The 25,562-nt window shown below is 36.0% G+C and overlaps 2 protein-coding genes across 3 annotated transcripts in view; one reads left to right on the top strand and one right to left on the bottom strand.

The window, feature by feature from the left end:
* angptl2b (angiopoietin-like 2b) overlaps positions 1-10,747 on the top strand; it is a 19,068-nt gene extending 8,321 nt beyond the window's left edge. For both annotated transcript variants that reach the window (XM_016531800.1, XM_016531799.1), the window contains exons 2-5: positions 1,244-2,117; positions 9,101-9,294; positions 10,116-10,386; positions 10,469-10,747. In XM_016531800.1, coding sequence (XP_016387286.1) covers positions 1,256-2,117; positions 9,101-9,294; positions 10,116-10,386; positions 10,469-10,668 — 1,527 coding nt within the window. In that variant the 5' untranslated portion in view covers positions 1,244-1,255 and the 3' untranslated portion in view covers positions 10,669-10,747. The remainder of the gene's footprint in view (positions 1-1,243; positions 2,118-9,100; positions 9,295-10,115; positions 10,387-10,468) is intronic.
* LOC107723240 (ras-specific guanine nucleotide-releasing factor RalGPS1-like) overlaps positions 1-25,562 on the bottom strand; it is a 120,754-nt gene that overhangs the window by 65,229 nt on the left and 29,963 nt on the right. The window contains exon 9 of the mRNA XM_016531802.1: positions 15,310-15,436. Within this exon, the coding sequence (XP_016387288.1) occupies positions 15,310-15,436 (127 nt within the window). The remainder of the gene's footprint in view (positions 1-15,309; positions 15,437-25,562) is intronic.

The following is a 25,562-nucleotide window of genomic DNA, read 5'->3' as shown; positions in this document are numbered from 1 at the left end:
TATATATATATACACAACCAAGTTGAACAAAGCAGCAAAGTGAATTTTTGGAATATGTTTATTTATATGAAATTTCTGAATAAATTGATTTATGACAATGAATCCGACAATCTAACGCAACATCTGAGAGAGAAACATTTATGATGAACTTAATCAATAGAATAAATCCATTTCGCCAAGACTACATATGAGGGAGAGGATGCTGTGAAAGTGTTTGAGCGAGATTCAAGTCTAGAAGCTCCAATTAAGCCAAGAACTTACAGAATATGGGACTACTGAGCCTCATAATTCCCCCGCTGTGAGGGTCAGCCACACTCCTGTTTGCTTCTCCATCAGTGCTGGAGGAACACGGTGGCTTGCCAGACCATTTCTCCCAGTGAAACCTAATCTGTCCCCAGAGATCAAGAGCTTCCATGGCTGGGTTAGAAACAAGGGCAGCTCACTGACTCCTGTTGTAATGAGTTCTCTGGTGTGACAGATGTTGAGTGAGGTGCCAGATCTCCTGTCTAGATCAGTTGGGGCTGTGTTAGTTTGGTTAAGCTAGGCCTGTTCAGACAGATAGAGGGGAAAATTAGCCTCATGCCTCCCATAGGCCTCAAGGATGGAAAAATATATCCTTAAACCCTTAGGGTGGTATCAAAGTAAATATTTTGAGGATTAAAGTTCTGACTGTTCCAAAATTATTTAGGGAATTGTATGTACAAAGGCAACTTTGATTGTTGTGATATGAATGATATATGCTTGACCTGAGGTTCAATGAAACATAAGAATGTCCACAAAAAACATTTTTAAACGTAGTTTAAAAGACATGGGTAAGCTTCTTAAGGTACTGTCAAATTTCAGTTTCTCTGGCAAAAAAAATCCCATTGTCTGTTGTCAATAGTATAGTGATATTTGGAGCACAACTCACACAGAAATCAATTTAAAATCAAGCAGCTTTCTGTTGGTTGAAGTGGCAAACTCGTTGCAAAATGCATTGGGAAATTGTTTGCTGTCCACACAAATATCATGAATTAATAAATTCATAAATACTGCAATTTTGGAAAGTCACTCCACATGATATTTTACAACCTAAACTAATCTTGACATAGAAGGTCAAATGATCTGATATGAAGATATTAAGCAGCAGTGAAGCAATTTTGTTAACCTTTGTCTTAAGATTTTGCCAAACTACTTAAGGTTTTGAAAAATATATTTATGAATAAATAAACCAATTTTTTTTCTCCGCTCATGTAATTCACAGGTGTGTGTGGTCATGGATGTTCCTGCGCTAGTATGGCTGGTGTTGCTCCTGGCGAGTGGAGGGTTTCCTGAAACGGAGGGCAGCACTCAGCAGTTTGACAGCAGTGATGAAGGTCCAGAGGTTGAATTCCTGTCGACTTCTCGCACACGACGGGCCCCAGAGCCTCCGCCGCAGGACAAGTGCTCCTACACCTTCATCGTACCCCAGCAAAAGGTTACGGGAGCCATCTGTGTGAACTCCAAGGAGCCTGAGGCCGTGCTGGAGAACCGTGTCAATAAGCAGGAGCTGGAGCTCCTCAATTCTGAGCTGCACAAGCAGAAGAGACAAATCGAGACTCTGCAGCAGCTTGTAGAAGTCGACGGCGGCATCGTCAATGAGGTGAAGCTTTTGCGCAAGGAGTCCCGTAATATGAATTCCCGAGTGACGCAGTTATACATGCAGCTGCTGCATGAGATCATCCGCAAGAGGGACAACGCGCTGGAGCTCTCTCAACTGGAGAACAAGATCCTCAACCAGACCTCCGAGATGCTGCAGCTTACAAACCGCTATAAAGATCTGGAGCATAAGTATCAGCACCTCGCCTCACTGGCCAATAACCAGTCAGCGCTCATTGCCCTTCTTGAGGCGCAGTGTCAGAGGGGACCGCCGATTGTGGTACCCAGGGTACCGGTCCAACCTCAGCCCCAACCACAACCTCAACCGCAACCCAGACCCTCACCACCCCTCAATAAACCCTACCAGCCGCCAACCTTTAGCCGTAACAACCAGATCACCAACGAGATCCAGAGCGATCAGAACCTCAAAGTGCCTCCTGCTCCCCTTCCCACCATGCCAGGAGGAACTCACAGCCCGTCCACCACAAACAAACCCTCCGGTGAGTCTCAGCTTCATTTCTCCAGTGTTGCATGTACTATTTGAAGGGAAAAACTGAAATGAGAATAAAATACTTGCATTTTGAGGAAATGGAGTATAGGCTTTACAAAACTTTCCTACAGAAAACAAAGCCAACATGCACCAAATGTATCCTTCAAAAGTTTGAGCTCAGTAAGATTTTCTGAAAAAGGAATTAATACTTTCATTCAGCAAAGACACATTAAATTGATCGAAAATAGGCCTGGCCGATAAAAAGGTATCGATATTTATCGACGGTACACCTTCTTCGATAACGATAGAAAAAATGTTCGATATAGCGCACGATATAGGCACGTGCTATGAGTGATGCAGACAGCACACACAAACACGAACATAAGTGCTGTGCCTGCCTGTGATGAGGAGATAGTGAATAAAAAAAATTTATATTAGTCGAATTTAAAATAAACATTTGCATTTGAATGCAAAAATAGTAAAATCAAATGTTAGGTGTGCATCAGGGAGCGTCATCAGTGGCGCACGAGATGCAATGATGATGATGTAAGTGACGTTTTTGCATTTTAATGTTTTGTTAGTCTAGCCCACGAGATGCGCAGTTGCTGCATTATGGTAAAATTTAAACAGTTTTTCCTATTGCTCTTTGTTTTAAAAAAGGTTATTAAAAAATGTCAATAATTATCAATACTGAACAATATGAAACATTATATCGTTGATACATTTTTTAGCTATATCGCCCAGCCCTACATTAAAGACATTTATAATGAGGTCTAAAAAGACCTCCAAGACTTTTAACTTTTTGAAATAGAAAAATTCGTTCAGAAATGTCAGAAGCAACATCAATACTTACTGACATTAAATAATTCAAAGCCTGATATTTCCATTTGATGACTCTTATCCTTGTGTGGTTTTCAGTGGCAATTTTCTCTTACAGTCCATCATTATTAAGCACTGCCTATCAAAGTTCATTCATCTCAAATTCTCTCTGCATAGCGGCTCCCACACAGAGACGTGACAATAAAACATCTGTTGTTGTCTCAGCTTTGAAATGCCAATCTAGTTTGTTAATCTGGTCAGATGATGAATATCATAAACAATATTTTGTGTTGAGTCATGCCCATGGGTGGCATTGTTAAATATGGACAACAAAAACTTATGATCGATTTAATAAAATTCATCAATTTCAGACTGAATGTTACATTTCATTTTACATGATTTTAATGGTCTAAATGAGAAGTCAATGAAAAGCCTAATTTTTAGGGATAAATAATGCAGAAAAGCTTTATTTTCCAAAAAAATACTGTTTGTTTTTAATGAACACGTATGCTTCATTGCAATGAACATGACTGTTCTTTATCTCAATCCAAAGGAAATTTCATTATTTTTTTCAGCAGTTTTTAATCACTTTTCTTTAACGTGTTTATCATAATGCATTGCAATATTATAAGAATATCATAATGTTTTGCTTACATCATCCACCCCAAAACCAACATATACATTTGGTCTATTTATTATTTAAACTAAGACAGCGAAAATGAAAAAGGCATCTTTCAGGGGCTATATTTCCACTCCATCTGGTGACATGAGCAATTCCCTAGCTAGGTCTGCCTGCATTAATAGAGAAAGGTTACACAAACTCTCCTCAATGAGAGTCAAGCTTTCACAATAGGACTACAGTACGAAAAAGAGCTCTGGAAGGAAATAGAGAAAGATTCTGGACAGAAAAAAAAAGTAAAGGAAAGAAGACTGTCAGAAAAAGTCTACAATGACTGAGTTTGGAAATGGCATAAGGACGAGCCATCACAGGCTGCATTTAAACTATAAATGTGTATGGTAGTTACTCCTTATTATATATTAATTTACATTAATTTCTTTAATATATATATATATATATATATATATACTGTATATAGGATATCATTAAAATACAAGATATACTGTATATTAATATATAAGAATATCATTCATATACAGTATATATTGTTCTTCACATTTTCATGGGCAAAATCTAGGTGATCAAACATTTTGTGTGAGGTTGGAAGAACAGGTTGAAGTTAGTCATGCAAACTTGCTGCAATGGACTGTTTTTGACCACAAAATTTAAGATGCACCTTAAGATTTTAGAATCATACATGTATATGAAAGTGGTCCTAAGTGGATGTTAAAAGATCCAATTTTTTGGTGCGCGTTTTTGCTGTTTGCACACATACAAGGCTTGATCTGACAAAAAACAGAATTGGTTGCGATAGTAAAACTGCTGTGATGAAAAAGGAAATAAGACGACTGGAGAAAGAGCAGGGCAGGGAGGGAAGCAGGACACTGTTGAAATGAAGTCATTTATTCCAGTGTTACCAGACATGCGCGACCCAGACATCCCATACAAACACTGAGCTCTATCAGGTCTGGGGCTTCCTGAGAAATGGTCTGCTGATAGATTTGCCAAAGTGTTTTAACATGACCCACACCACTGAAAATCTGTAAGGCCTCTCGGTTTCCTCTTCCTCCCTTCTTCCTACCATATCTTCTCTAAAGTTCACTTCACTTGATGGATTCGTATTCATCTCCAGTTCAAAACCTCATCCATCTCTGTGAATGTTAGCTACAATATTTGTAGTGAAAAGCCGATTTTCTTTCCACTGTCGGCCATTAGACTGTTTTTGTTCAGAATGTCTCCCATTCCATCTCTCATACACACCTAATCTAAACTTTGTCCATTTGTCTGCCAGACATAACAGCTGCCTTTGTCTAAACGTCTCGCCATAAAGCCCCCCTGAACAAGTAAACCAAAATATTGTCACTGTAAAACAGCAAATGTGACAGGAATTTAAAAATGACTCATCTACTCATTAATATCACTGTTCTAATTAGAAACAACTGATTCAAATAATGTACCTTTGAACCTGCTTTCAGCTATTCTGTTCTGTTCCTGTCTCAATTTCTTTCTTTTTTTCAAATACTTGTTTTGGCACTAATTTTGCATTAAGTGGCAAGTTTCCATGGTGTGAAATGTTCAACGACCAATTAAACAGAAGAGAGCTGAAAAGGAGTTTCTAATTTGCTGACAAGCAGACTTCTCCAAGAGAGAGCAAGACATTGGTGGCTCCAAGATAATGAGGCAAAGAATGTGGAGTGAGGTGCTTTTCATGTACAGAATCAAAATGTGTTCGGAATTTAGCACAAAACACTGATACAGCCTCTAAGACAGAATAAAAACTACATTTGCATAATAGAAATAGAGTGAGGTTCAAAGGTCTGACAGAAACAGTAAAATTTTTCTAAATCAATAATAAATACCAAATGTTAAGATATTTTATATGCACTACCACTTATAAGTTTTTGAACAGTAAATTTTTTTAAATAAGTCTCTTTTGCTCACCAAGCCTGCATTTATTTGATCCAAAGTACAGCAAAAACAGTAAAAGTTTTAAATATTTTTACTATTTAAAATAACTGTTTTCTATATGAGGGTCGAAGACGAAAAAGGGTTTAAGCATAAAAACAATAAGTGTAATACTGCTTTAAATTGTTGTTGTTTTTCCCAAATTTAAAAAAAAAGTTTTCTGTTTAATTTAATTGCAATTTTGTTTTTGTTTTCCCGAGAAAAAAATAAATATCATACATTTTCCCCTGATTTACAGAAGATACCCACTAAAATGTCATTCAGTGTAACAATCTTGTCAGGCATATTTACAACAAAAATCAATTTATGACATATTAAAAGACTAATTACTTTCACCTCAAATACTAATTAGTTGTATTTTTAAAATGTGCCACTATCCTAGGTTTTGCCCATTTGCCAGTAAGATTTTTTTACTCATTTAAAACACAATAAAATTTAATATGCTCCCTTATTCTTTTATATATTTTAATATGTACAAGTCAGAATAAGCATGTTGTTTGAATTTTTACATAAATATTGTGCTACACTGAATGACAATGTAACATTACATGGGTATGTAACCTGTAACATGGGTATTTGTCAAGTATGATATCAGTTTATATCACTACGAGATCTCTGAGGTCTGAAAACCAACACCTCCTTTGTGTTACTAGGACAAAATACAAACACAGGGGAGATAGAGCCTTTTCGCGAGCTGGTCCAAAACTGTGGAATGACCTCCGTCATAGTATTAGATCCGTTAATTCACTACCGGTTTTCAAAGCTGTCTTAAAAGCACATCTTTTAAAGACTAATGAGGAGTTTTTGTGATGCAGGTTTAGTTATTTTAAATTGTATCCATGTTGTTATGTGATTTGTGTTGTTATTTGAGACTATGCTTGTTTTTATGTAATTTTATTGTGATATTGTGAAGCACTTTGGGCAACCTGGTGTTGCATTAAACTGTGCTATATAAATAAACAAACATACATTATTTAAACCAAATTTTGACATTTTATTCTCCAAAAACTTATTTGAAACCTTAAAAGTTGACACTTTACTTACATTTAATGTGCTTTCTATGGACATAAAATCACTTTTGTAAATTTGTTTTGATGCGGACATCTTAACGTCTTTAACGTCTTTGACGTCTTTTAACCCATGAATATATATTTAAAATGTATTTTATTCCTGTGATTTCAAAGCTGAATTTTTAGCATCCTTACTCCAGTCATGATCCTTCAGAAATCATTCTAATATTCTGATTTGCTGCTCAAAAAACATAATTATTATTATCATTATTATCATTATTATGTTGAAAACAGCGGAGTAGAATTTTTTCAGGTTTCTCTGATGAACAGCATTTATCTGAAATAGAAATCTTTTATAACATTATACATTTCTTTATCAATTTGAAGCATCCTTGCTAAATAAAATTATATTAATATGAATTTCTATAATTTCTTCCTATTCTATAATTTCTTTCTATTCATCAAAGAATCCTGAAAAAAATGTACTCAACTATTTTAAATACTGATAATAATAATAATAATACTAATAATAATGTTTCTTGAACAGCAAATCAGCATATTAGAATGATTTCTGAAGGATCATGTGACACTGAAGACTGGAGTAACGATGCTGAAAATCTAGATTTGATCACAGGAATAAATTAAATTTTTAAAATATATTCAAATAGAAAGCAATTATTTTAAACAGTAAAAATATTCCACAATATTACTGTTTTTGATGTATTTTGGATTTTAAAAAATGCAGACTTGGTGAGCAGAAGAGAATTCTTTAAAAAAGTTAAAACATTAAAAATCTTATTGTTCAAAAACTTTTGACTGGTACTGTATGTAATGAAATTTTTTTTAAAAATGTTGAATTGTACATTATATAATGTTAATGTTATACAAAAACATTATTGAATATTTATTATATATTACACTTATCACCCATTTGAATTTTTTTTTTTTTTTACTTATTTATTGTTATTAATACTACTATAACTAATAATAATAATTAAATAAACACATATGATACAATATACTGTAATAACAGATGTCTAAATGTATTTAGTCTATGTGACGCTTGTCTCTTGAGATAAAAAAAAAACAACAACAATCTACTGACCCAATAAAAAAAGCTGTTTATTATGCTCCTCCTGGGATTGGGAATGTTGGAATGGATTCCGTTTTATTCACGGTAAGAGGCTAATGAGCCCCGTCTGTGTTGTTATCTTAAATTTGTCAGGTAGTGTGATGGCTCCTATTCTGGCATGCAGTGAAAATCAGCCAGCCAGAGAGATTTCACAACCCGGCTCAGTGGACTGTACACTGGAGGCTATGTAATCAGCGGTCTGGGGGTCTGTTATCAGAAATTCAGCCAAAAATATCTAAATTATAAGAGTGTGAACTATAAGTACTGTTACAAGTGAAACTGACTGGAGCAAAGTCTTGCCTACGTTTTGGTACAAGACACAGCCAGCTCGTTTGTAAACGTACCATCCAGAGTCATGAAGCGGTTGGAGTGGCTGTGAGTGAGGGCCAGCCGTCGGGCATGTGGCCTACTTTTTATAAGCTACAAGATGAGAGTAAACACTAAAATATTCCAGACTACTGTAAGTGAACCACAAGGCCTCAGAAGTGCTTTGGGGCTGAGAAGTCAGATAACTAAAAGACTGTCTGCCAGATCTGACAGTAAGGAAATCACGGTTAAAATACACGAACAATAATGGAATATGTGAGAGCATCTGCTTCAAGAGTTTAAGTCTCAGGTTTTGCTCAAGTTTGACTGCTTTCCCACCTGAAAAGATCATCATATAAAGCCAATTTAATGTTTATAATCAGCTTCACCAGTTAGGTTTTGCTAGTGAATAGCATATTTGTGCTGCTCCATTTGGTAGACAAACACCAAACCAGCATAAACCATCCTAGACTAGCATGGAAGTTTCTCCTTAGCTGGTCTTCCTCCCAGCTGGTTTAGTGCCCAGGCTAGGAGACGACCAGCTTAGTCTGGTTTAAGATTATTCCCCCCCCCAACCAGGGTGTGTATCAACCTGTGCTTACTGTTTAAAAAAGAAGAAGTCATTTTTGACACATCCCTATAAAAACACTGCTCTATGCCCAGGGAACTTTGGAAGTGCTTGCTAATCTACTTGCTACTGCATTATTTATCAAATGGGCCTTTCTTTGGCATCCGTGCCAGCGTTATGTTTGGCTGGAACAGCAGAGGCAACTTCCCAGGCCAGAATCGCAGCCAAGGTCAATCCTCTTCTTACGTTAAGAGCTTTTCCAGCTGTGCCACGGAAGAACAAGAGACTTAGCGGGAGTAGATGCAACTGAGAAAGGCATACAGGGGGATCCTGAGTATGACTTCCTTTGATTATACAATTGCTTCAGCTTTGCACCTGAATTTCCCTTCAAGCCAAAGAGTATTTCTGTCCATCACAGTGTCATATTCCAACTATGAGATCTACCAGCAACAGGCAGGAGGCTTTCTATATAAAAAGATACAACTTCTCTGAGAATGTAGTATAAGGGGATACATCTTGTATGGGGTAAATTCTCAATGATTTTTTTTAATTTTATTTTTTATTTTTTGTCAAGGTCCCTGGAAGGATTGTCTGGAGGCTTTGGAAGATGGTCACACTAACAGTGGCATGCACCTGGTGAAGCCGGAGAATACCAACAAGCTGATGCAGGTGTGGTGCGATCAAAGACAGGATCCTGGCGGCTGGACGGTCATACAGAGAAGAATGGATGGCTCCGTCAACTTCTTCAGAAACTGGGAGACATATAAGGTGAGCCAATTCTGGACGATAAATTATTACGTTTATGACGTTTTGGTCGATAAATGTAAAAATTGGGGAAATGAGCAGTACAATTTAACATACAGAGAGGTGATATATGCCTTCCTTTACCAATGGTGGTAAATTCAACAAACAAGTAAATTTATGTTTCTGTGGTAACGACTTGCTTACGTTTTACATTTTACGTCTATAACTCTACACATAAACTAAACCGTATGGCAGTTAATGTACAGAGCCATGCACTTAAAGAGGTTTAATGAGGAACATATGCCAAGCAGAAACTACCACACTGTGCTGAAATGCCTCAATGCAAATAAAAACGTACTCAATTATTCTCTGAACATTAATATGTCTGCATTATGTATGACATATACAGTATGTAATATACAGATAAATTAATAATGTGTTCAGAGTTCTTATTCAAAGTGTACACCAGAATCACTGTAAGTTCAGGGAATTTGAAAAAAAAAAAAAAAACTTCATTTGAACCCTTGCCAAGTAAAAAACAAACAGGTCTTCAAAGCCCTGCAGATACAGTATTAAACACAAGGAAAGCCGGAATTACAAGTGCTTCACTGGCTCAAAAAGATGCCTATCAATGCAAACAATGTGCTGGCTAACGAAAAGCCTACCAGTAAAACAAGAAAGGAAAAAAAAACAAGAGAGAGAGAAGAACAAACCCTACAGCAAATGTCATTTTTCAGTCTCAAGGACATGACAAAATAATATAGACTAAGTAATGTACACTAAAATAAATATTTTACTTGGTCCATCAAATACTCAATGGCAGGCGCTCCTCTGTTTTATTACAGCAAGGCTTTGGAAACATCGATGGAGAGTATTGGCTGGGTCTGGAGAACATATTCTGGATAACCAGCCAAGGGAACTACAAGCTGCTGGTCACCTTAGAGGACTGGTCTGGACGCAAGACATTTGCAGAGTATGCAAGTTTCCGCCTTGAACCTGAAAGCGACTTCTATAGGCTCAAGGTGGGCCGCTACCATGGCAATGCCGGTGACTCCCTAACTTGGCACAACGGGAAGCAGTTCACCACTCTGGACAGAGATCATGATGTATACACAGGTACCAGTAAAATTTAGCTATTAGATTTTATAATTTATTTATTGACCCATGATCTTAACAAAAACATGTTTTTTTTTCTCAGGCAACTGTGCCCACTATCAAAAGGGAGGCTGGTGGTATAATGCCTGTGCCCACTCAAATTTGAATGGCGTGTGGTACAGAGGAGGTCACTACCGCAGCCGCTATCAGGACGGCGTGTACTGGGCTGAATTCAGAGGAGGCGCCTACTCTCTCAAGAAGGTTGTGATGATGATACGACCCAACCCCAACACCTTCCACTGAGCAGCACATAAACACAGGGAATGAACCGATAACTGCTCCCCAACAGTCGCCGTTCACCCTATAAAGTGCAGTTCATTTAGATTGTGGTTTGGCTTCTTATGTAACAGTTCAATAATATATGTGGCAAAAGGACTAACAGTGTCTTGGTTGATGTAATTGAGAAGGAACACCAAATTGTCATGGACTACAAAAGAAAGCTATTTACAACACAGAAAATGAAGTGTGATAAATTGGCCAGTTTCCCTTACAATAATTGTCACTAGGAAGTCATGAACATGATGTTCTTTTTCACTCTTGTTCAATCAAATCAAGTGAAACCTGTACATCTTTAAATATACAGTGCAATTGTGAATCTGTCGTCTGTTGTTTAGAATTATTTTGTTAAATAGGCCATAACATATTAGAAAATAATCTGATCAGTATTCATTCATTGTTACAACTAAGACACAGGACATCCAATCCAGTGATAAATAGCTTATGCTTTTCTAGTTTATTCAAAGCTATGAGAATATATATTTCCTGATGAGATGAATGACTCAGAATTTATTTCAGGAATATCATGTTTAAAATTCATATAATGCTGTAGTTAATGCATAATTAAACATAAAAACACATCTTAAAACAGTCATCAATTGCTCCATTTAAACTGTATTTACTGTGTAAATTAGCTGTTGGTGTCAAATGAAGATCAAACATGTTTATGTACATATACACGTAATATTGTTGAAAATAATGTGTCATTTGTAATATACTGTAAGTGTAACTGATTTCCCCAAGTACTGTCAAACTGTTGCAATAAAGGATGTACAGCTACAGGCTTTGTAGCCAGGTGGATGCTGCACACTGGTGGTGGTTGAGGAGATTCCCCCCTTCTATGTAAAGCGCTTTGAGTCCCCAGAAAAGCGCTATATAAATGTAAGGAATTATTATTATTATTATTATTTGTCTGTGAATGGATTGAACATCGGTCTACTACAGCTGTAGTTGTTCTCCTGACAAGTTTATGAGCCAAAATAAAAAGCACAAGCAATTCATTCAAAAATGCTACATACAACAAATTTGCTCTTTGACTAGGTAAATGTTATACAAATATAAATATAACAAGCTACACTGAGTATCTGTGGCTTGCTGCTGAATTACACTCATTTTAATTTGTCCCGTCTATGGTGGGAAATCTAAATCTAGCCGATTGTACAAGAGGAATCAAAAATTGAACAATTTGATTTAAATTGATAAAAAAAAAAAATAAATGACTTTGCTTTTATTAGTTATTTTATCTCCAGGTTATTAGATCTGTGTGACATGATTACAGTTCTTTTAATGATTTAAGATCACATTTGCAAAAATTTCGGAAAAATTTCCAGGCAAAAAGGTCCATTGTCTGTTGTCAGTTGTTTAGACGAAGCACAGCTCGTTACAGAAGTCACTTTAAAACCAGTCATTTTCAAATAATTGAAATGACTGGATTATTTGTAGAACAATGGCAAATTTGACCACAGCTTTAAAATAAAAAGCTGTACAGATATTTGGAAAGCAGATTGGTTTAGGCAATTAGTTTTTTTTACCTGAAGTAGTTCTCAAACTTCATTAAAGGGATAATTCACCCAAAAATGAAAAGTCTGTCATTAATTACTCACCCTCATGTCGTTCCAAATCTGTAAGATCTTTGTACATCTTCAGAACACAAATTAAGATATTTTTGATTAAATGAAATAAAATCGCGTCGACTGACACGGAAGAGAAGAAAGTGTTTAATAAAGTTATTTTTAGTTTTCTTTGAGCAGAAAAATTATTTTCATAACTTTATAAAATTAAGATTGAACTACTGATGTCACATGGACTATTTTAACGATGCCCTTACTGCCTTTCTGGGCCTAGAATGTGGTAGTTGTGTTGCTGTCTATGCAGGGTCAGAAAGCTCTCAGATTTCATCAAAAATATCTTAATTTATGTTACGAGGATGAACAAAGGTCTTATGGGTTTGGAATGACATGAGGGTGAGTAATTAATGACAGAATTTTAATTTTTCGATGAACTATCCCTTTAAAGGCAGGGTATGTGATTTTTCAAAAACACTTTAGAAAACTGATTCGGGCAGAATAGCAAAACAAACTTGTAGCCAATCAGCAATAAGGGGCGTGTCTACTCGTGATGTGGAGGAGAGAGCTTTCAGTGCATGGGACAGACATTAGCCGAGCCGAGCGACAGAAAGATAGAGATGGCGGATAAAAAACAAAAGAGGAAAACGTCTGCGGAACGATAAGGCAAGAAGTAGGACCCGTGTAAAATATTGGATCAGCTTTCCAGTGCTGGAGAGAACTCAAGGAGCAGAGGCCTGCGATCGGACGCCGAGGTTGCTTTGTTTCTTCTCAATAGGTGAGTAACACCGTGCCTACAACAGCTAAAGTCTGCCTACACCGGACGCGATCAAACGACCGTTGAAAACCATTTGAAATTTGTGTCAGCACGTCATAAATAGAACCCGGCAGCAGTTTTCTGTCGGGATTTGTTGCGCCGCGCCGCTCACATCCGTAGACACGGTGTAATATTGGTTTTGCTTTGTTTCACAGAACTAATCGTTGCCTGGGTTGCGTACGTATATGTGGGGCGGAGCTATCAAAATAGGGGCAAGACCCTTTTGGGGTAGGGGCGTGTTTGTTTTGGTGATTTCAAATATCAACATCAGCTACCAGAAATCACTTACTCTGCCTTTAAGGCTAATAGTTTTTAAACTCCACATTTCTGTTGTTAGTGAAGCTGGTAAGTTATGGCTTTAATACTTTAGAAACAGTACCATGATACATTTTTCAAACAATAAGTTGTGATTATTCAACATGTGATGCTGTGCAATTTTCCCATAAACTTCTATTCCAAGTGTAAACCAGGATGCGTCTTTTCAGGACGCATCAGTTATTTTAGTACAAACCAATTGTATCAATCTTTTTTTTGGTAGTAAAATCAATAATGCAAGTTCTACTAAATACATCAAAAAGAATTAAAAGAGTGTTTGACAAAACCCCAAACCATTTCATTTCCTTTTTCCTTTGTCCCAGTGGGAAATGGAAAGGGCCACTGGAGAAGCACAGTGGAAACTGACAGATTTGAAGTGACAGCCTGCACAACCTCAGCCACGTCAGACAGTCTTTCCGTCCCTGCGGTTTTAACTGCCTGCTGCTCAGAAATGGGAATAAGTTACACTGCAACTAAAACCACAAGCTACCGGCACCAGGTACAGCGGTTTCTGCTGAGTGACGTCTGAGAAAGCCCTCTGTTGAGTGGAACGCAGTTTACTGACACGCTGCCCAAGTGGAAGCAGACTCTCAATGTGGATTATGTAAAGGAAATTCGGTTAATGAGAAAAATGTGTGCGGCTGAGAGAAGCGAGACGGCATGCGTCAGCTCTCTCCGCATGTTTACCTTCTTAGAAATGACAGTGACTGTCTGTTTGTGCATTTCAGACCTCTAGAAAAGAAGCAGCCCACAAGTTACAGACCAAGAGACAATTTGAGATACAGCCGCCTGAAGTTATTCCTGACTGGCCTTTTAGTTATTCACATACCACAATGACACAAGAGCACCTGGAAAACTCTGTGACCATGAGCTTGGAACGCAAACATGTGGCAATGACATACTGAACGGTCTGTTTCAGAGCGCTTTAAAATCAAACTTTCACATCTTAAAAAGAGCATCTCATAAAAAAAACAAGATAGCCAAACATCCAAAAAGCCTCCTAAAGGCAAAGCCTCCAGATCCCTTCCTGATCAAGTCTGGCTCTCGGTTAACAGCTGGATTAGTAATACGGACCTTGCTTCTGATGACTAAGATGGAAGAGCGTAATTGAGTGAAGGATCTGGATCCTGCTCCCCACGAGAGCGACAATCCTGAGGGAGGCATCCATTTCAAGTGCTGTCAGTGCCTTTAGAGGAGACTGATGTGTGTGTAACTAATCGCTCACTGGCCTTTTGCAACATCCAATGAGAGTCTCTGACAGACATCTATTCATAAGAGAAAAAGGGGCTACCAATTTGGAAATAAGTGCTTCAACATGATTTCATTGTATTTTCCATCTCTACATTCCGTTTAAAGTCACTGAAGTGGCTAGAAAGTCATAGAGCTTTTCGGTTTATGCATAGCAGAAATTCTAAAAACACCTGAAATGATTTGATGAAGGTAATTTTTTCCCGTGTTGACACCTAAAACCGGATATGGCACATTTCTCAATCATTACTGAACCACAGCAGTATACTGAAACACCCTCTGCTGGTCACCATAGAAAGTGCAATTGAGACAAGGCCAAAAAAATATAATGAGGTGTTCACAGCCAACTTAAAATGAACCTTATCAAAAAAAAGTAAAAGCCATTATACTGAAGTAATTGAATGAGTCAATATCACAAGCCTGGCTAAGTCCAGTGGGCCATGACCCATTCCTTTCCCTGACCCAAATTATTCTTCTGTTCAAATGAAGCACCTTCAGCTTTATTTACAGCCTTATTAATAGCAACCCCGCAATAAAAAACTATTTATAAAGCCAGTAAATCTCTCAAAACATTTCTGGCTGGATGTTGTCATGATATGAGGGGATGGAGTGTACAAAATACCATTAACTCAAGTACAAATGTGATCTTTTAATAACACTTACCTAGGTAGGGGATGCAGGGGGCCATTTTGAGGGACCTGATGTACTCTCTCATGCGGTTGTAATTCTCTTCTTTTGACGTCAGGAAGTCAAGTTTCTCAAATGTGGCCTTGTCCTTTCGACTGATCAACTGTTCAGAACAGAAAGCACATAAGGAATGAACAGGTCATTTATTCAGAAAATTAGGAACAGCTAATGGATGTCTAAATCTAAAACATCTAAATCAAAAGGTATTCAAAGTGCATACTTAGGAACAAGTAAAAAAAATATAGGATAGGATAGGAACAAGAAAAAATATATATACAAATTTAAAATATCAAATTAACATATATAATAGAATACAAGCAGACAAAATTACTATTTTCAATTAAATTAAAAAAAATATATTAATACATCCAATTTAAAAATTATCATTACCATCACCAAATATTTTCATCTCAGTTACCTCTGTTAATTCATTCAAATATGATGAAAAAAACACAAAATATTAATATATAAAAACTGTATTCAAAGACAACTACATTAGGAAAACTGTTCTAGTTATGTCTTTGAATACATTTTAAACTCTATATAATAATATTCTTGTTTTAACTTGGTGAACTTTTCATAATGGAATAATAATAGAACATATTTTTCATCTCAGCTCTGCCTCTGTTAATTCCTTATACTGTATACTCAGTATAACGAATTCAGTAGTATACTGCCTCTGTCAAATAAACAGAGTTACTCCCAATTGGCTACTAACTTTAGAATGGGGGACTTGTGGAGGCGCCGTTTTGTACATTTTGTCAGAGGGGAGCCCCACTAAGACTTCTGATCTAAATAAAGCTGTCTGCAAATATGTTAAATATGAAAAACAAGACACAACCCATTGGGAGACTAATGAAATTGTATTAAGGGATAACTTCCCAGAACTCAGCACCCAAACTCCAGGCCCTGGGTATATTTCTCATTTATAGAAAGCGCATTACCACAATAAACAGGCTCAGTGTCTAGAATGCCTTTATGAGTGGCATAATTTCACCCAATGCTTCTTTACAGCACATGTGCTATTGAATATGTGGGGATGACCATGTGCAAAACCCCTGTTATAGGATTTACAAAAAGCTCATTAACTGAAGAATTCCATCACACATGGCTTTATCACATCAAATGCTGAAGTGAATTTCCACAAAGTACTTCAACATGCTCTTCTTGTGTTAGACAGATACACATACTGTAGTTCACTCTTTTGTAGGTTTGGTGAGAGATTTTGTCCAACAATCCAAGTAACAGTCCGTGAAACCTTATTGTTGGCAGATGGCCTTCCACCAGTCTCCAGAGATGTAATCACACAGTACTGTTTTTCCATTATTAATGTTCATATCTTGTTTAACTCTGTGGAAAATGCCCTCGGTGTCATAGGTTGCATAGGATTTTTTGAGTATTCCTTTACAAAGCAAGGCAAGGCAAAGCAAAGCAAAACAACTACAAAATAGCAAAGCAAAAAAAAGCAAAGCAAAGCAAAACAAAAAACAAAACAAACAAACAAAAAAACAATAAGCAAAGCAAAGCAAAACAAAAAACTCAAAGCAAAGCAAAAAACAAAACAAAACAACAAAAATAGGGTGAAGTAATGATGACAGTTTTCATTTCTGGGTGAAATATTTCCTTTAAAAAACAAAACAACAACAACAACAAATAACTAAATAAAATAAAATACATAACGGTGGGTAAATTAGGATCAGCTTATTTATCATTCTCAGGTGTGAAATATCTAAATCAGAGGTTTTCAAAGTGTGACGATAGAAACAAAAAAGGTGGTACATTCAAAAGTAAAAACAACAAAATAAGAAAAACTAAAAAATACATTTTTCTATCATATCTATATAAGGGAGTTAGTATTTGGAAACTGAATGAAGTGAAAGAAACTGAATGCCACATTCAAATGGCATGCATCTGCAAGAAACTGAAAGACTGTAATAATTAGATTATATTAGTCATTTACCAGCCAAGTTACTCCAATGAGCCAGATTTTTAGATACATTTACACTCAGACAATAGTTAGGGAATGGAGAGCTGACTTGACAGGAAGCTAACTCTCATTCATCATTTAGATGTTGCCCTAAAATGAAGAATGAATTTAATGAACCACAACTTGGATTTTTCTCCTTTGGATTTGCAACAGAGGAACAGAAAAGTGATTTCCCCCCCTTTTATTCAACAAAGAAAGTGGTAAGAACTGCAGCTGATTTTAAACGGTGCTGAGATAATCTATGGCAGGAAACACCATCAATCAGGGAGCCTGGTGTGGAAATGATAATATTATGACAAAGATTTGAAGAAGTACTAAGGGAGACTGCTTATGATATTTTAAGGAAAAACTAATTTCAAAGCAATTACAAATGATGAACAGGGTAAACTGTAACTCCACCGACATGTTTCAGTGAATGTGATTTCCATGTGCGTACCATCTCGGCAACAAGACTAGTCATTTTCTGCCTGATTTAGAGCAACCAAATGCCAAAACAAAAGCCTTTTCTGATCTCCTTTATCAAGCCTCCATCACCCGCCACCACGACCACAGCAGCAGCCGGCCTCCTTCCTCGAGTGCAGGGCTTGAGCGGCTGCCACAGTGGCATTACTCATTCCCATAGACACATACACAGTGCTAAACAATCCCTCTGAGGGCGATAAAAGTGAGGGGATTCCTTCAACCACCAACATCTTTATTTTATTTTGCAGTAACACATGGCTGACTTTGATTACATCACAGTTCATGGAGGTCAGCCCTGTGCTCTGTAGCTGTTCCAGATAGCAGTGAAAGCCTCCATACATCAGCAGCTGCAATGATGGAGCGCTACTAAGCAACTTTCCACTTAGACTGAATTTGATGGGGATGAGCTTCTTAGCTATAGGTGCAATGTTAAGAGCTGGATTTGTAATTTGTCTTTTGTGTTTAACTTAGGACGGGAACAAACGCAGAATAGAGGATCAGCTAATAGTAAATGGAAGTAGGAGAATGAACCATGCAATAGAAAAGGAGCACTATGTACTTTGTTGCAATTCCTTATAAAATGACTGGCCAACTGGTTTTATTTATTTGCCAAACTTCTTTTTGTGAACAAGCCCTCTAGCTCTTTTAATACTTCCTTTCTCCATTTTCCTTCTAAAGCTTGTTTTGACTTCATACTCCCACAATGATTTTATTATGCATTACTTATGAATTAGAAATCAGAAATATCAAAAGAAAGTGAATAAATGACAAATGAATTTTCATTTTTTTGAAAATCAAATCAAATCATATAAGGATTCCAAATCTTCCTAAATACAATACAATAATTTGTGGTGTCAAGGCTATACTCTGATACTATATCCAAATAATTCAATAAATATATACAAAAATAAATAAATGTTCAGAATTGATTATAATATGCAAGCCATATTTCTCATGAACCTTTTGGCTTAAATTTACATACACATTATTGCGTGTACGTTTGTGTGTATATATAGTGTTTGTGTTATTACAATTGTTTTATTGACTACTAATGTATTCTAAAATGTGGAAAGTTCAAACTGTTAACTAGAAACATTAATACAATTTTATAAAATAAAATAAATATACAATAAGATATAAAAAATAAAATATGCATTGTATTATTAGAATAAAAATTTGAGTAAAAAGTTCAATTAAAAAAATTCCTATATGTTCCATAAACTCCATAGGTTTGTGTCAAACCTGATGATCATGTTCTCCAGAATGATTTGAAATGATCCAAAGTGCATCTTGAATTTCAAAAGAAGAACATTTGACAGAATCATATCAATGACACTAAATTATTTGATTGCAGAATTGTATTTTTGTTTTACATTTAATGTCACAACTTTAACATTCATTTATTTATTTATTAATGATTAGTATTTAATCCTTTGATTATTGTAGCTTTAAAAAGTCAATTTTTAAAGTGATCTCAGACTTACAGACCCCACTGCATCCATGTATAAAATAGAACAAACCAATAAACCTAAAATTGCTTAATATAACGATAAAGGCATATAAAATCTATATCCTTGTATATAATCTGCTCCAAAATGTGTACCAGTGAGGACCATATTCCTCCTAATTCATTGCATGCCCACTGGGAAATCAGCAGTTAATCTTCAAATAAGTGGAAACAAGGCCTCAAAGTCAAGCGGTTCAGAAATGGGCTGGAACAAATGACAAAGAATTACGCAATCCAGTCTGTGCCATGAGCAGTGAAACAGAAACCATTTGCACAGAAAGACCGAAAACAGTCATTATATTCAGGCAAAACTGTCAGCAAATACACGCAAGTGCCTTTTCATTATGAACAGGACAACAAATGAAACGCTCCAATCTATAATTAAAACCGGATCACAGTTCAGTGTGCACATTTTCTCCAATTCAAGCTTCAGGGTTCTAGGACGTATGGAAAAGCAACCTCTTAAAACAGGACTGCAATGAATCAGAAATGATTCCTGTAACTGATGCATGCACACAGTGTCTGGCCATGTGACATTTCAATCTTTCTAGTTAGACCTGAAGCATTTTGGAATGCAGAGAACACTGAATAAAGTCTGTGGTTTTTTAAAGATGACTGGCATTTTGTCAGTTTGTCAACTGTATGTCAGCTTCTGTGTCTAGCATAAACCAAAAAATAATAATAATCATCTAAAATATATTCATAAATATTGGCATATTATTTGTAGGTCTAAATTGGGTGTTGTGATATACACAGAATCAATGAATTACACTAACAAATTGAATAAACTTTGTTGTTAAATGTAAATTTAACTAAGTACATAATTTAATGATGCATAATATTCTATTTAATAATGTCATTGTCAAACTTTCCTTGTGGCAAAGCTAAACGTTTGGCAAGAGCGCTGGGCTTGTGGTATCAGACAAACGGTCCCGCCGCAATTACTTATAAACAACATGCTCCCTCTTTTTCCATCTCTTCTCAATTTGCAGAAGTGCTGTGGCTCAATGTGGAATGTCAACTCTGGAAGCCGCTTGCATCCCAAATCATTAAGGCCCCCAGTGAGCCTAAACTCACTACCACCGACATCTCTCAACAAAATAAGTACTGTGAATACAAAAACTGCCTGATTTGACTTTTAAAGAGTCATTTACTACCTTAAAAACTCCTGGATTCAGCTTTTTGGGACCTTTATATGTTTACACCTAGGGCTGGGCGATATAGTTAAAAAATGTATCAACGATATAATGTTTCATATCTTTCGGTATCGATAATTATTGACTTTTTTATAACCTTTTTTAAAACAAAGAGCAATAGAAAAAAGTGTTTAAATTTAACCACTGCAAGAGCCGAATCGCCCATCGCACAGATTGCCTTTAAAAACATATGAGACGCAGTAAAAAGAAATAAACCTCGAAAATTCGCCACGTGTTTTCTAAAAGTTTAAACACTGACGCACAGCTAACATTCAAATGCAAATGTTTATTTTAAATTCGCAATTAATTAAATTTAAATACATTTTTTATTCACAATCTCCTCATCACTGGCAGGCAAAGCACTCAATTCAGCATGTGTTCGTGTTTGTGTGTGCTGTCTGTGTCACTCATAGCACGTGCCTATATCGTGCACTATATCGAACATTTTTTCTATCGATATCGAAGAAGGTGTACCGTCGATAAATATCGATACCGTTTTATCGCCCAGGCCTATCACACCCATTTTTAATATCATGCTTCTCAAAGTAACATACATGCAAATGGTAAGGTAGTCATCACTTTTAAGTATGGAACATGATTTTAGTATGATTATGAAAGGAATGACATATCTACCATAACATTTTGACTACACAGAAAAATACTTAGAAAGAGGATGAGATATTAATCAATGATCATAAAGCATTCTTTATACTGTAAATGTCGATAAGATGCACATTGCTTTTTACAAGTATCCTGGCATGCCCATCTTATTCAGTTGTGCTCATTGAGGGCTGGTTGTAAGTGTTGTCTGTACAGCATATATAGTTTTGTCCTTCTCCTTTTTCCTCGAGAAAAGAGGCCAAGAGGTTTTGGACCTCAAACTGGGGTGATGCAAATACTTATAAATAGATTTAAAGCTTTGGCAACATTAAACAAGGTCTCAGAAACAGCTTTTTCAAAATTTTCCAAGCCACTTAAATGTTCAGAACGGGATCCAATGGGCTCATTCTTTCACTGTCCCCATGCATTCAGACGGCCTTCTCATCTACATCTCTGCAAATAAGATCAATGGAAATCCAAGAGCACTGGGGCTCTCTGGAGAAATAAACACAAACACTGCATTGTCAGCTAAATTATAAAGCAGCAGAACAGCTAGCATTTGGTGGTTATGCACAATAAATCCCCTGTAAGGGAACAGAATATTAAATGAGAAGTTTTTTCCTCGTGTCTTCCTAAATAAAATATGGAAACTTCTTCTGCTGTAGAGGCTATGATGCTCTGATACTATATTATAAATTAAAAATTCAGAATTTATGATCATAATCAGGGATGATGTCATAACTAAACAGTAAATACCCATGCAAATCATATTTATAATGATCTTAAAAACTTATTTGTATGACTTAATGCATTGCTATTTATTACATAGATATTATTGTATATACATATGGCTTATGTTAATTGGAATACATATGGACAAATATATTAAACAAAAAATGAACAGTCCTAACTGTTGACTAGAAGCACTATAAGCTAAGGGAGACTGCTTATGATATTTTAAGGAAAAACTAATTTCAAAGCAATTACAAATGATGAACAGGGTAAACTGTAACTCCACCGACATGTTTCAGTGAATGTGATTTCCATGTGCGTACCATCTCGGCAACAAGACTAGTCATTTTCTGCCTGATTTAGAGCAACCAAATGCCAAAACAAAAGCCTTTTCTGATCTCCTTTATCAAGCCTCCATCACCCGCCACCACGACCACAGCAGCAGCCGGCCTCCTTCCTCGAGTGCAGGGCTTGAGCGGCTGCCACAGTGGCATTACTCATTCCCATAGACACATACACAGTGCTAAACAATCCCTCTGAGGGCGATAAAAGTGAGGGGATTCCTTCAACCACCAACATCTTTATTTTATTTTGCAGTAACACATGGCTGACTTTGATTACATCACAGTTCATGGAGGTCAGCCCTGTGCTCTGTAGCTGTTCCAGATAGCAGTGAAAGCCTCCATACATCAGCAGCTGCAATGATGGAGCGCTACTAAGCAACTTTCCACTTAGACTGAATTTGATGGGGATGAGCTTCTTAGCTATAGGTGCAATGTTAAGAGCTGGATTTGTAATTTGTCTTTTGTGTTTAACTTAGGACGGGAACAAACGCAGAATAGAGGATCAGCTAATAGTAAATGGAAGTAGGAGAATGAACCATGCAATAGAAAAGGAGCACTATGTACTTTGTTGCAATTCCTTATAAAATGACTGGCCAACTGGTTTTATTTATTTGCCAAACTTCTTTTTGTGAACAAGCCCTCTAGCTCTTTTAATACTTCCTTTCTCCATTTTCCTTCTAAAGCTTGTTTTGACTTCATACTCCCACAATGATTTTATTATGCATTACTTATGAATTAGAAATCAGAAATATCAAAAGAAAGTGAATAAATGACAAATGAATTTTCATTTTTTTGAAAATCAAATCAAATCATATAAGGATTCCAAATCTTCCTAAATACAATACAATAATTTGTGGTGTCAAGGCTATACTCTGATACTATATCCAAATAATTCAATAAATATATACAAAAATAAATAAATGTTCAGAATTGATTATAATATGCAAGCCATATTTCTCATGAACCTTTTGGCTTAAATTTACATACACATTATTGCGTGTACGTTTGTGTGTATATATAGTGTTTGTGTTATTACAATTGTTTTATTGACTACTAATGTATTCTAAAATGTGGAAAGTTCAAACTGTTAACTAGAAACATTAATACAATTTTATAAAATAAAATAAATATACAATAAGATATAAAAAATAAAATATGCATTGTATTATTAGAATAAAAATTTGAGTAAAAAGTTCAATTAAAAAAATTCCTATATGTTCCATAAACTCCATAGGTTTGTGTCAAACCTGATGATCATGTTCTCCAGAATGATTTGAAATGATCCAAAGTGCATCTTGAATTTCAAAAGAAGAACATTTGACAGAATCATATCAATGACACTAAATTATTTGATTGCAGAATTGTATTTTTGTTTTACATTTAATGTCACAACTTTAACATTCATTTATTTATTTATTAATGATTAGTATTTAATCCTTTGATTATTGTAGCTTTAAAAAGTCAATTTTTAAAGTGATCTCAGACTTACAGACCCCACTGCATCCATGTATAAAATAGAACAAACCAATAAACCTAAAATTGCTTAATATAACGATAAAGGCATATAAAATCTATATCCTTGTATATAATCTGCTCCAAAATGTGTACCAGTGAGGACCATATTCCTCCTAATTCATTGCATGCCCACTGGGAAATCAGCAGTTAATCTTCAAATAAGTGGAAACAAGGCCTCAAAGTCAAGCGGTTCAGAAATGGGCTGGAACAAATGACAAAGAATTACGCAATCCAGTCTGTGCCATGAGCAGTGAAACAGAAACCATTTGCACAGAAAGACCGAAAACAGTCATTATATTCAGGCAAAACTGTCAGCAAATACACGCAAGTGCCTTTTCATTATGAACAGGACAACAAATGAAACGCTCCAATCTATAATTAAAACCGGATCACAGTTCAGTGTGCACATTTTCTCCAATTCAAGCTTCAGGGTTCTAGGACGTATGGAAAAGCAACCTCTTAAAACAGGACTGCAATGAATCAGAAATGATTCCTGTAACTGATGCATGCACACAGTGTCTGGCCATGTGACATTTCAATCTTTCTAGTTAGACCTGAAGCATTTTGGAATGCAGAGAACACTGAATAAAGTCTGTGGTTTTTTAAAGATGACTGGCATTTTGTCAGTTTGTCAACTGTATGTCAGCTTCTGTGTCTAGCATAAACCAAAAAATAATAATAATCATCTAAAATATATTCATAAATATTGGCATATTATTTGTAGGTCTAAATTGGGTGTTGTGATATACACAGAATCAATGAATTACACTAACAAATTGAATAAACTTTGTTGTTAAATGTAAATTTAACTAAGTACATAATTTAATGATGCATAATATTCTATTTAATAATGTCATTGTCAAACTTTCCTTGTGGCAAAGCTAAACGTTTGGCAAGAGCGCTGGGCTTGTGGTATCAGACAAACGGTCCCGCCGCAATTACTTATAAACAACATGCTCCCTCTTTTTCCATCTTTTCTCAATTTGCAAAAGTGCTGTGGCTCAGTGTGGAATGTCAACTCTGCCACTTGCATCCCAAATCATTAAGGCCCCCAGTGAGTCTGAACTCACTACCATCATGAAACAATTCACATTTAAATTATAATTCCTTATTTATTAAATGTCAATAAAATGCATATCATTTTCTACAAGTATCCTGACGTACTCCGCCTATCCGGTTGTGCTCACTGAGGGCTGGTTGTAAGTGTTGTCTGTACAGCATATATAGTTTTGTCCTTCTCCTTTTTCCTCGAGAAAAGAGGCCAAGAGGTTTTGGACCTCAAACTGGGGTGATGCAAATACTTATAAATAGATTTAAAGCTTTGGCAACATTAAACAAGGTCTCAGAAACAGCTTTTTCAAAATTTTCCAAGCCACTTAAATGTTCAGAACGGGATCCAATGGGCTCATTCTTTCACTGTCCCCATGCATTCAGACGGCCTTCTCATCTACATCTCTGCAAATAAGATCAATGGAAATCCAAGAGCACTGGGGCTCTCTGGAGAAATAAACACAAACACTGCATTGTCAGCTAAATTATAAAGCAGCAGAACAGCTAGCATTTGGTGGTTATGCACAATAAATCCCCTGTAAGGGAACAGAATATTAAATGAGAAGTTTTTTCCTCGTGTCTTCCTAAATAAAATATGGAAACTTCTTCTGCTGTAGAGGCTATGATGCTCTGATACTATATTACAAATTAAAAATTCAGAATTTATGATCATAATCAGGGATGATGTCATAACTAAACAGTAAATACCCATGCAAATCATATTTATAATGATCTTAAAAACTTATTTGTATGACTTAATGCATTGCTATTTATTACATAGATATTATTGTATATACATATGGCTTATGTTAATTGGAATACATATGGACAAATAT

Source organism: Sinocyclocheilus rhinocerous, unplaced genomic scaffold, assembly GCF_001515625.1.
Source record: "Sinocyclocheilus rhinocerous isolate Xijiao unplaced genomic scaffold, SAMN03320098_v1.1 scaffold2199, whole genome shotgun sequence".
Taxonomy (NCBI): Eukaryota; Metazoa; Chordata; class Actinopteri; order Cypriniformes; family Cyprinidae; genus Sinocyclocheilus; species Sinocyclocheilus rhinocerous.
This window is presented reverse-complemented; position numbering and strand designations above follow the sequence as displayed.